At 47.4% G+C, this 12401-nt stretch overlaps 1 protein-coding gene across 1 annotated transcript; it reads right to left on the bottom strand.

The window, feature by feature from the left end:
• Positions 1–5619: 5619 nt before the first annotated feature.
• Positions 5620–11548, bottom strand: LOC125509303 (U-box domain-containing protein 33). The gene is made up of 8 exons (XM_048674247.2): positions 11112–11548; positions 10690–10811; positions 10445–10566; positions 10040–10144; positions 7861–8185; positions 7550–7693; positions 6208–7464; positions 5620–6115 (listed from the first exon to the last, which is right to left on the bottom strand). Exons 1-8 carry the CDS (start codon positions 11335–11337, stop codon positions 5909–5911), a joined length of 2508 nt encoding a protein of 835 aa, XP_048530204.2. The 5' UTR covers positions 11338–11548; the 3' UTR covers positions 5620–5908.
• Positions 11549–12401: the final 853 nt, after the last annotated feature.

Genomic DNA, 12401 nt, shown 5'->3' with positions numbered 1-12401 from the left:
ATGTGAGAGATAGACAGTGTTTGCATGGTGCAGATGATTAAACTAATGCAGCTCCAAAGACAAATATTTTCCATGGTCACAACTCCGTAGGCTTTCGGTCGACACTCACTCCAATTCTTGTGAAGTTGTTATTTTCCAACTCCGTAGATAAATATTTTCCATGGTCTGCATCCGCCAAGCACTATGCCGGAACATAAACGACCGCCAGACGGTGTTCGTCGGGGACGCGTCTTAGGGTCTAGGGTCTGTTTGGTTTCAATAAGTCATCTGACTTATAAATCAGGTGACTTAAAGCCAGTAACTTATAAGTCACGTCTATTTGGTTGTTACCTGACTTATAAGTCATCTAATCACATCATTTCATGTTGTTTTTTTATGTAAAAATGATGGGACCCATATAAAAGGGGTGATTTATAAGTTTTAAGTTGAGGTGAAGACGTAAAGCAACTCATAACTTATAAGTTAGGGTGACTTATAAGTTGAGTCTGTTTGACAAAATAAATCATTTTTTCACTTTTCAACTTATAAATTGGTGATTTATTTAGAACCAAACAAACCGTTTACCTACAAAACAATGACATAATACGATGTGTATATGTCGGCCCAACTTTTCAATATCACATGCTGGCACAAGAAGTTACTATCTCCAAGAAGCAATCCACGGGCAGGATACCGCGCGGTGACGCCGTGGGGTACATACTCCCCCATTGTCTCGCTAAATATTACACTAATTTAATATGGGCATTTAATACACGTATGGGCTGAGGTAATTTGCCCGCTCGAAGTTAATGGCCCAATATTCCAGCCCAAAGGCCCAACACGAAAGTAATCCCTAGGTCTACTTTCTTTAGAAAAAAAATAAAATCACTAATTAAGGAGTACTCGTTGCAAAGAACACTCCACTTTCCCAGGTCGCGACAAGTGGCGCACATGCAGCGCGCCACTTGTCGCAACCTGGGAGTTTTCTCTTTTTCGTAGATTCGTTTATTCAAAACATTTTATCTCTTAAACCATGCGTTCAAATCTCGAACCGTTTTCACTATTGGATTACTCGCGCCGAGATTTTCAAAACTAGATCCCGTGTTGATAGATTTTGATGAACTTTTTGTTCACGAAAAACACCGGACGAGAAAACCGGGTGAAAAAACCGAACCGGGAGCACGGTTCTGTTCCCTTTTCGAAAGAGGCACGCCCGTGCCTCTCGCAAAATCACAACCGTGCCTCTCGTGGAAGATAAACCGTGACTCTCGTGAAAGAAAAAACAAATAGAAAATACATTTTTTTTCGTTTCCGAGAGGCACGGTCGTGACTCTTGCGAAAGCACAACCATGTCTCTCGCGAAAGCAAAACCGTGACTCTCGCGAAAAAAACAGAAACGCGTATTTTTTCCCCTTTCCGAGAGGCACGACCGTGACTTTCGCGTAAGCACAACCGTACCTCTCGCGGAAGCAAAACCGTAACTCTCACGAAAGAAAAGAAAAACAGAAAACGCGTTTTGTTTTTCCCTTTCCGAGAGGCATGGCCGTGACTCTCGCGAAAGCACAACCGTGCCTCTCGCGGAAGCAAAACCGTGACTCTCACGAAAGAAAAAAAACATAAAACACGTTTTTTTTCGTTTTCGAAAGGCACGGCCGTGACTCTCGATAAAGCACAACCGTGCCTCTTACGGAAGAAAAACCGTGACTTTCGCGAAAGGAAAAAAAAAGAAAATGCATTTTTTCGCGCAAATTTTTTTTTCAAAACTTTTTTTTGATCAAAAAGCTAAGAAAGACCGGGGGGAAACCAAAATGTCGAAAAAACTGTTTAAAAAGCTGAAAACGCGTGCGGAAAAATTAAAAAAAATTCCGAAGGGAGCGTCCAGAGCGCGACACGTGGCGAATGGCTGAGAGCGCGCCAAGTGGCGCTGATCGTTGCGAGGCTCCCGAAGGAGCGCTCGTTAACTAGTTGCTCCCGAAAAAAGGCATACATCCGACTTTATAAATAAAGCAGGTATCACAACCAACATCCAAGCCAACACAGTAGTAGAGCAGCAATTAAGAAGGTTCGCTTACATGGCTAACGAGCCAGTCATGGCGCGCAGGCCAGCACTCAAAAGACAGGATAAAAGGAAGTTGAGTTAAGGCACCGTTCGATTCCGTCGCGCCAAGGAAGAAGCCATGGACCGAATCTTGGATGTCATAGCGTCGAAAGCCTCGTGGTCCGCTTCCTTAATCAATAATCTCCACTGCTGTAGAAATACACCAGTTTTAAATAAGCAACTCACAGGATTAGCCGGGAAGATAAGTTCGATGGTAAATTTGTTTCTAGTGGTCTACAGCGACCAACAGATCGCTGCAAACCCAACCTAGAAGATCCTTTTAGAAGCCCCAAATAAGCCGCTGGACAATCTCCGCAAGTCCTCGAAGGTCGAAGGATTCCAATTCACTTGCAGCCAATAACGAATACAACGCCACATGAAATTAGCCAAAGAGCACTGAAAGAAGATATGGTCGGTGTTTTCGATGGTCCCACATAAGGCGCATCTATCAGAGCCCGGACCGTTCCTTTTCCGAATTTGATCAGCCGCGGGAAGCTTCCCACGAAAAGCTTGCCACATGAAAATTTTGATCTCAGGAGGGATACTGGCACTCCAAATGCATTTGAACTTGGACGTAGGGGCGCCAGAAATAAGTTTAGCATAGACAGACTTAATCGAGAAGCGACCATAAGAGGAATGGGGCCAGACAACCGAGTCCTCTTCCTCCGAGAGCAAGGGGAAGCAAGCAGTAAGGCAATGCCAATCTTCCAACTCCGCAGGAGAAAGCGTCCTGCGAAGGTCTAGGTCCCAGTTATTTAGAGAGGGCTCGAAGATAGAGATCTCCGGATTAGAACTGTGAGAAAATAAGATCGGGAATGCCACCCCGAGGGTGGTGTCCCCGCACCACCAGTCTAACCAAAAGCGAGTAGACTTACCATTTCTAACTAAAAGCTTGACCAAGGATTGAAAAATTAGACGAACTTTAACGAGCTGACGTCAAAACTGGGAGCCATCAGTGGACGAAGCAAACATGGGCTCGAGGCCGGGAAGTACTTAGCCTTGAGAATGGTTAGCCAAAGGGGGCGCTCCACGGAAGACATGATTTTCCACCACCACTTTAAAATGAGGCACTTATTCATGACAGCTGTTAATGATACCTAGCCCTCCCGGGTTTTTGGGTCAACAGATGTATTTCCATTTCACCATCCTGCATTTGCGCTTATTATCAGACGAATTCCAGTAAAAGGCACCCCTATGCTTATCAAAGCTAGCGTGGGTCCCTCTAGAGAGTAGGTAAAACCCATCAAGAACATGGGGAGGGAAGACAGGCAAGCATTGGTAAGGGCAACCTTGCCCGCTTGGGAATTATATCGGCCTCTCCACGGCAAGACCCGATTGCCCACCTTAGTGACAGCCGGAGCAAAGTCTTTAGCCAGCAGCTTGTGGGGAGAGATCGGAAGGCCAAGATATTTGAAAGGAAAGGAGCCTAGGGATCAGTTAAGGAGGTAAGCAACTCTTTGGTCCTCAACGACCGAGACCCCAGTAACAATGACTTCACTCTTAGCGAAATTAATTTTAAGACCAGAGAGAGCTTCGAAGCAGAGGAGCAGGAATTTCAGATGGGTTATGCTAGCCTCATTTAGTTCAACCATAATGATAGTATCATCCACATATTGTAAGTGTGATATGCCATTAGGGATAAGGTGAGAGCTAATAGGAGTGATGTGGCCAGCTGCAACAGCTCGAGTCAAAATATGAGAGAGGGCATCCGCAACAAAGTTGAAGAGAAGGGGAAAGGCCGGGTCACCCTGCCTCAGGCCCCTGCCGTTGGCGAAGAAGTGACTAATATTTCCATTGACCGAAACAGCAGTGTGGCCACCCGTGACCAACTGCATAAGCCTGTGCACAACCACACCATCAAAGCCCTTGGCTAGAAGCACTTGTCGGAGGAACTTCCAACAAACCTAGTCATACGCTTTTTCAAAGTCAAGTATAAGAATCACCGCTTTGGAGCCCCGGACGCATCAGTCAAATGGGCATACGTGCAGCCGTCGATCGAGTAGACGGTTTCCTTCCCGAGTTCTCTTCGTGCATCGTGGCCTCTAAGATCTCTTTGCACCCTTCGTCGCCGCCGGAGTACAGGGCGCTCAGTGCTTCTCCTCTAGCGATTGAATCCATGGCTGCTTCACACACTGATCAAGGCTTCTGGCATGAATTCGGAGGTACGATTACTAGTATATACAGTAACAACAATAACCTACTGTACTAGATCTCCAGATCGATCGCACATTAAATTTGTTTAGATACGGATGTACATAACAGTAAAACATGTCTAAACGCATTTGTATCTAGACAAATTTAAAAGAACTAATTTGAAACGGACAGAGTAGAAATTTAGGTTTTTTTTATATTGCCAATCAAATGTTGTTGCCATACGTTTGTATCAATGCTAGTTTTGAGATTATATTCTTGTGATGTGTCTTCTAAGTGTTTACTATTTTCCTCGCCCCCCCCCCCCCCCCCCCCCCGCGCATCCGCAACAAAGTTGAAGAGAAGGGGAAAGGCCGGGTCACCCTGCCTCAGGCCCCTGCCGTTGGCGAAGAAGTGACTAATATTTTCATTGACCGAAACAGCAGTGTGGCCACCCGTGACCAACTGCATAAGCCTGTGCACAACCGCACCATCAAAGCCCTTGGCTAGAAGCACTTGTCGGAAGAACTTCCAACAAACCTAGTCATACGCTTTTTCAAAGTCAAGTATAAGAATCACCGCTTTGGAGCCCCGGACGCATCAGTCAAATGGGCATACGTGCAGCCGTCGATCGAGTAGACGGTTTCCTTCCTGAGTTCTCTTCGTGCATCGTGGCCTCTAAGATCTCTTTGCACCCTTCGTCGCCGCCGGAGTACAGGGCGCTCAGTGCTTCTCCTCTAGCGATTGAATCCATGGCAGCTTCACACACTGATCAAGGCTTCTGGCATGAATTCGGAGGTACGATTACTAGTATATACAGTAACAACAATAACCTACTGTACTAGATCTCCAGATCGATCGCACATTAAATTTGTTTAGATACGGATGTACATAATACTAAAACATGTCTAAACGCATTTGTATCTAGACAAATTTAAAAGAACTAATTTGAAACGGACAGAGTAGAAATTTAGTTTTTTTATATTGCCAATCAAATGTTGTTGCCATACGTTTGTATCTAAGTGTTTACTATTTTTCTCGCCCTCCCCTCCCCCCCCCCCCCTAAGTGTTTACTATTTTTCTCGCCCTCCCCCCCCCCCCCCCCCCCCCCCCCCCCCCTCTCATGCCTTAATCCTAGCTCCGTCCCTTACTCCCCTTAATAGTAGAGCTTGCTCTCTACAAGGACACACAGAACACGTTTGAAAGCAAAACTATGTTATCTTCCCAGCTTTTAAACTTGGAAATTCTTCAAAAATACACCTTGGGACATGGGTGCAAATGTGCTCGAACTGCAAAAATAATAACTAAAAATGTTTAAAAAATGTGAAACTTTGTTGGAACAAGCATTGTCTAGTGTATTACTCACGTGCAAAGTTTCGCGACAAAATGACTTTCGTGGTATTCTGAATGAGTAAAACAAAACCGACACTATATTAAGCTTACTATTCATACATACAGTTTGTAGTTGCAATTTTACCCTTTTTGCCAACAATACAAAGATGTCATTTTGTCACGAAACTTTACACATGGGTGATACACTAGACAATGCTTGTTCCTACAGAGTTTTACATTTTTTTTCTACTTTTTCTTTACTTGTTGTTTGGTTAATCGGTGCGCCTACACCAGGTTCCAAAAATACACACCGGGAAGCTTTCCTGCTAAATGCCATGCATGGTTGGAACAATCTGAATTTCTCATATATCATTGGTACCGATGGAAGGTGCTAGGCCTCGTGTGTCGCCACTCTTGTATGGCGGCGCGGAGTGCGTGGTTGGGCATGAGCTCGTCGGTGGGAAGCTTGAGGTTGGTCATCGGCGACGTGTCGTGTCCGCTCCCGAGCCACTCCTTCATCGCCTCCGCCTCGTAGGTGAACCCGTCGCCGGCGATCTGCGGATCCCTCATCACCTCCTGCCAACGCACATCAGTTAATCATCACTGCGCATCATTTCGGAGAGCCGCGCGCAGGTAAATGATCGAATGACGAATGCACATGTGCATACCTTGAGTATCGGGCAGAGGAAGTAGGACGGAGCGCCGCCGCTGTGGGACGCCGTCGACGCCGAGAGCGACGACCACGTCCTTCCAGGCGTGGCGTCCGTCGCGGCCTCCAGCACGCTCAGCGCCTCATCCAGAAGCTCGGCCGGGCGGCGTGGTCCTCCGGTTTCGACCGCGTCGCAGCATTTCAGCCCGAGGAGCGCGACCTCCGTGGCGCGCTCCATCGGCCACCCTCCGGCACTCGCGTCCACCACCTCGTGCCAGGGCGTGCTCCCGTCGGCGGCCTTCTGCGCCGCCTTCTTCGCCCCGAACGCCGGAATGCCCGTGACCAGGCGGAGGAGGACCACGCCCAGCGCATGCACGTCGCACTGCGGGGTCAGGTCCCCCGTCACCAGGTACCGCGGCTCCACGTACGCCAGCGCCACGCCGCTGGGGAGGTGTGGAGGCACCAACAGACCAGTCATGCCGAGGCCGGCGAGCTTGCTGGAGGAGCACCGCCCGTCCTCCAGGAGTATATTCGCTGGCCGGACGTCGCCATGCACTGTTGCCGTCGAGTGGAGGTAGGCCAGGGCGGAGCAGGTTCGGTACGCGATGCCGCACCGTGCGTGCCACGGCAGTGGCGGCGCCTCTCCTCCAAGACGGTCCTCCAAGCTCCCGCCCGGCACGAGCTCGTGCACCACGGCGCGCGCCCCCGGGCACGCGCCGACGAGCGCGACGATGTTTGGGTGCCTCGCCCTAGCGATGGCGTCCACTGCACGACCGAACCGCGGCTCGTCGACGGCGACGTCGGGGCAGATCATCTTGACGGCGACGCTCATGCCGCGGAGGCTCCCTCTGTACACGCGGCCGCGGCTGCCGGCACGGGCGCCTCCTATCACGGCAGACTCGTCGAAACGATCGGTCGCCTCCTCCAGCTCCGACAAACCAAGCCGCAAGAAACTCACACTTTGATCACCATCGTCCACCGCAGGCATGGATTCTTCGTCAGCCGCAGGCCCTTCTCCTCGGCGCTCCCGCCTGAGCGCGTCGAGTACGGAGCACGACTCCGACATCCTGACATCGAGCTCGCTCATCACTCGCCCTGAGTCGGTGATCTGGAGCTCGAGCTCGGCGCTCCGGTCATCAACCTCCCGTATCTTCGCGAGAATGGCGTCGAGCTCCCGCGTTTCCTGCTCCATGGCCGCGCGCTCCCTCGCCAGACTCTCCTCCATCTCCTTCCGGCGTCTCGCCTCGCCATGGTAGGAGCTCTCCGCGTCCCTCGTCTGCACCCAATCAAAATCAAAGCGATCTGACTCGTTGATCGAAGCAAAGCGATCTCATCTGTTGTACTCCTATTCAGAAACTTACCATCATGGACGCATCGGCCAGATCCCGGTCGGCCTTCTGCCGCCGTCGAGTCTCTTCGTACGCCTCGTGCCTGAGGCTCCCGGCCTCCATAATCGCGTCTTTGAGCTTCTCGTACAAAGCATCTTCCATGTCACCAGCCTCCTCCTGATAAAACCATCATGCAAGAATATTTTATACCAAGCCGACACGATCACACGACCGTAGCGCATGGATGAAAAATTGAAAATGCACGATCCTATCATAGTTAAATTTCACCACATTGTTGTTCAGATAAAAAAAATATCATCGTTTGAAATGCCTGCTGCACATACCGAACCATCGTGCGAAGGCGTCGGCGGGTCTTCTTCCACATCTTGCAGTGACTGCACGACAGCCGACGACGCACCTTCAGCAGCTCCCTCATGTCCGAAATCCATGGCATTGTCGCTGTCGTCCCTGCTCGGAGTCCGTGGGAGCGACGCCGCCATCATCGGATCGGGCGAGTCGTGGTGCATACCCAACAGCTCACCGTCACCGTCACCGTGGAGCGTCAGGCGTGGCGGCGACGACTTGGATCTCGAGTAGTCGGAAGCGACCGATCTGGGACTGGTGCTAGCCGTGGATGGCTCTTCTCTGTTCAGCCCCTCGCTGACCTCCCTGAGTAAACGCCAGATAAATGGCATTAACGACATGAATGTGGCAGTTACTTTACTAACTATACTTTCTACTATCAACACTTCTACACATAAGTTGTCTGATTTATAAATTTTGTTAAGTCGATTTTCTACTGTTGATCCTTTGTCAAGATCTGTGCTATTTGTTTCCTTCTTCTTAGGCTGATTTTAACTTGTGCCTGTGTGAGGTAATTCGATTTGTTCTTAAGTTCATTTTTTTGACTTGCCCCTATTTAAGGTAAGTCTTTCTTTCTTCTTAGGTTGAATTTTGTTTTTTAGCAACCTTAGGCTGAATTTTGTACTTGCCCCTCTTTGCGTAAGTCGATTTTCCTATTGGGCTTGAAGCCCGTCATACATTGGCCTTTTTTTAATGTGCCTTTGCTTTTTTAAAATAATATCAATTGGTTTTTCATTTTTAAACATGAGTTTTTTGACATGTTGGATGAGTGAAAATGTATACAAGCAAGTACTATACAGTATGTGTGTAAATCTAGCGTGAAAATTGCACTATTATATGCTTATTATTTTCATATTAAAAAAATGCAATTTTCAGCGCAAAGTTGTGTGCAAGATTTTATAAGTTTTGTTTTCTTTTTTCTTCAAGGGTAATACCAATGTCATTGATTTATCCTTTCTTAGAAAACTTTATTATGTTGATTTTGTTTCAGTTTTTATTTCATTTTCTTTCTTATTTAACTGTAGTAAAAATGCCAATAATTCATTCCTTTTTACTATACTTTTTTTTGCGAAATTACACTATTATATATTTATTCTTGCATGTTATAAAAAATATAACTTCCATGTAAATTATGTGCAAATTTCGTCATTTTTTATTTTCATATCTTTCTTCCAAAAGTGAAATACCAATGCCACTAATTAATTCTTTCTTAGAAACTTAGTTATTTTGATTTTTTATTGTATGTTTTTTCTTTCTTACGGGTAATAGCAATGTCACTAACTCATTCCTTCTTACAAAACTTCTTTTTGCGAAAATTTTACTATTATATGCTCGTTACCGCATGTGATAAAAAACAAAAAATCTATGTAAAATGTGCACAAATTTTGTCATTATTTGTTTTAATTTTCATTCTTTATTTTCTAAAGCGTAATACCAGTACCAGTGATTATTATTTTATTAGAAAATTTATTATTTGATTTTATGTTAGTTTTTATTCCATTTTTAAAAGTAAAATACCAATGCCAGTTCTTTCTTAGGAAACTTCTTGTTGCCAAAAAAATCACTATTATATGCTCATTCTTTATATTATCAAAAACACAATTTCTGTGTAAATATTGTCATTATTTATTTCATTTTATTCTTCTTAGAGGTTAATACCGGTGCCACTAACTCATTCTTTCTTAAAAAACTTCACTATTTTTTATTTTCTTTTAGTTTTTATTTTGTTTCTTCGTTTAGTAAAATACACATATTATAGGCCTGACTGTGCCTTTGATTATCATCCTCATGTGAAGATTAATTGAACTCTAACTTTGTATATATACGCAGACCTCGTACAGTCGTACCATAGTTAAGTTCCATCAGATTGATCATTCTAAACTTACACATAGAAGAAATATCTATGAACAACACTTTTGTGTAGTTTACGAGATCTACTCAACAAATTTTGAATACTATAGCTAGCTAGATTATGCTGTGAGGCGAGGAGGACGTAGGTTTGCCTTGTATTAAAACCCAGTCGAAGATTTTTGTGGTATTACTGTTCTTGGTCTCCTTCTGTTACTCGGTCCTCTGTATGTGAAACAGTTTCTTCTAGGCAATGTCTATACTGAAACAGTGAACCGAAAGGCGTCAAGATGTTCAGACATATATATGTACCTAGTGCAGATGAGGTTTCCTTTGCAGACGAACCAGATCCTGCAGGAGGGGTTGGCCTTCCGCTGCACTGTCACTGCCTTCTTAGACTTCGGCGCCCGCAACTTCCTAGCAACGACACACACCATATCCATCACAATCACAATCACAAAAGTATCTTCTATCACGCCATATCTGGCTAGAAAATATTAGTAACTTGTATCGATCATCTCCACGTCCGCGCGCGCACACACCGACACTAGAGGCGGCAGAAATGCTGAATCCATCGTGCTAGGTACGTACTCCCACCGTTTCGAATTACTCATTGCAGACTAGATACATCCGTTTCTGCGACGAGTAATTTGGAACGGAAGGAGTACATACTATGAACCTACCGCAGGACCAAGAGAGTGGTAGGTAGGCGGGTACCTGGTGTATCCCCGGTCAGCGGCGGCGCCCATGACGAGCTCGGCAAGGCCATGGTCGTCGACGAGCTGGACCAAGCCCCTCGCGGCGTCGTCCCCGGACACGATGACCTTGCGCGCGTGGACCTGCTCCGATCGAACGCGACCGTTCAGCTCAGCGTCTCGGCGGTGGTGGGGATCAAAATGAGGATCGCCTGATCATGAGAGGAAACGAAGGGAGGGAGGAGGGGTTGGTGTGGACGAACGAACCCGTTGACTTGCGCAGATGTCGATGAGGACGTCGAGGGCCTTGCTGGCCCTCTCCTCCTCCAGCTTGCTGTACGCGGCCACCTCGTGCTCCGCAAGTTGGCTCACTGGGACCCACGCCCCCACTGCAATCAAACAAGCGGCAAGGTCGTCGTCAGCCCGTACGTGCGCCCGGCGATGCCACACACGAGATTCCTCGTCGACGCACAAAAAGTGTAAGAACCAAAAAGGTACTGTGCTTACAAAGTGACATCTTAGAAATGGACATGACAGAAAAATTAACCTCCCAAAGACGCTGTACTACGTGTAATTTTGCAGTGCAGGGAGCTTTGGTTGGAGCTCGAGCGCGTTAACCTTGGCGGAAGGAAGAGTAATATAGAAGTATTTTCAGAGCAGAGGTAAACAAGTAGTGGTAGTACGCTTACTCATGTTGATGCGGTGCGGCGGGCGGTGGACGTGGGCGAGGACGAGGCGGTGGCGGCTCCGGGGGAAGTTGGCCAGCACCCACCGCAGGTTCGCCCTCCATTCCTTCCCGGCCTCCTTCCCCACCGCGCAGTACACTTGCACCTCCGCCGCGGCCGCTCCCCCTCCGCGCTCCTCCTCCCCGTCTTCTTCCTCGCCGCTGCGACCAGCGCCGCCTGCATCCGCCATATATACAGATCCTCCTTCCTTCCGAACTACAGCTATATAGCTGCCTGATCGGTGGATGAGCTGCTCACTTCATCGATCGTCTTTCTCTTGATCTCCCCGCCCAGCGAGCTCGGCACGCGGTGATATGGATACGACCGTGGGAGAGAGGAACACCGAGGTAGGCTAGTTTCTACGGCTTCCTGGAGTGCGACGGGTGGTAGTTACTTGCCGCCTGCACCTAAAAGCCAAAGGTAGCTGCGGGAGGAAGAGGAGACAAGAGAGACAAGGACAACACCGATCAGAAGCAGTTGGAAGACGGTCGCGTCTCTGGCAAGCGGGCCCGCGTGGAGGGATATTCCCGGCACCTTTATCTCGGGGCTAGCTAAGCTAGCTGGACTCTGGATGGATGGATCATGTTGACCAGACCTGCCCCTCACGAGCAACCGGCCACACTGCTTAGGTTTGAACAAGTGAACTCGTCTCGCATTCATTCCAAACTGTGCAACAACAACCAAACGTCGGTACACCGTACACAATCCACATGTATCTCCAAGTTTTGCCAAGGAAATCATGCATCGAAGACACCACATACATCTTGGGTTCGGAACACATGAACTCCATATACATCATGCGATCGAGAACGAAACGCTGGGGCAGAGCACATATGGATGGATGGGAAATTAGCATGGCAATGTCATGGCGCGTCATGAACCCCGTTGACTATTCATCAGTACAAGGGATATGCTACGAACCTAATATGAATATGCTCCGACTTGCCTCATATACTAAACATCGAAGCCGAGGCAATTAAGGCCCCAGCACCTAATCAGACCTTCTTAATGACATGTGTCCCTGCATGATCGATACATGAGCAAGGACCAGAAGGCTAATCCAGTTTTCAAACCGTAGCGCTTAATGATGCTCACATCGGACGAAGTTAAGGGGGTGTTTATTTTCAGGGACTTTTTTATGTAGGGATTAGAAAAAAAGTCCCTCTTAGAGATTTTTTTATCAAACGGGAGGGACTTTTTAAGGACTAAATTAGGCATTTGGGACTAAATGAAGAAGACTCTTAAGAAGAGTCT

Source organism: Triticum urartu, chromosome 5A (genome assembly GCF_056163025.1).
Source record: "Triticum urartu cultivar PI428250 chromosome 5A, HENAU_Tu73, whole genome shotgun sequence".
Lineage (NCBI taxonomy): Eukaryota > Viridiplantae > Streptophyta > Magnoliopsida > Poales > Poaceae > Triticum > Triticum urartu.
Note: the sequence above shows the minus strand (reverse complement) of the source record. Positions and strands in the feature narration are given on the sequence as shown.

Coding starts and splice junctions, on each gene's coding strand:
- LOC125509303 (XM_048674247.2), bottom strand. CDS start 11,337: ATGGCGGATGCAGGCGGCGCTGGTCGCAGCGGCGAGGAAGAAGACGGG. Junction 7,694..7,860: donor CGCCTTCGCACGATGGTTCG/GTATGTGCAGCA, acceptor TGGTTTTATCAG/GAGGAGGCTGGTGACATGGA. Junction 6,116..6,207: donor TCCTCTGCCCGATACTCAAG/GTATGCACATGT, acceptor GTGCGTTGGCAG/GAGGTGATGAGGGATCCGCA.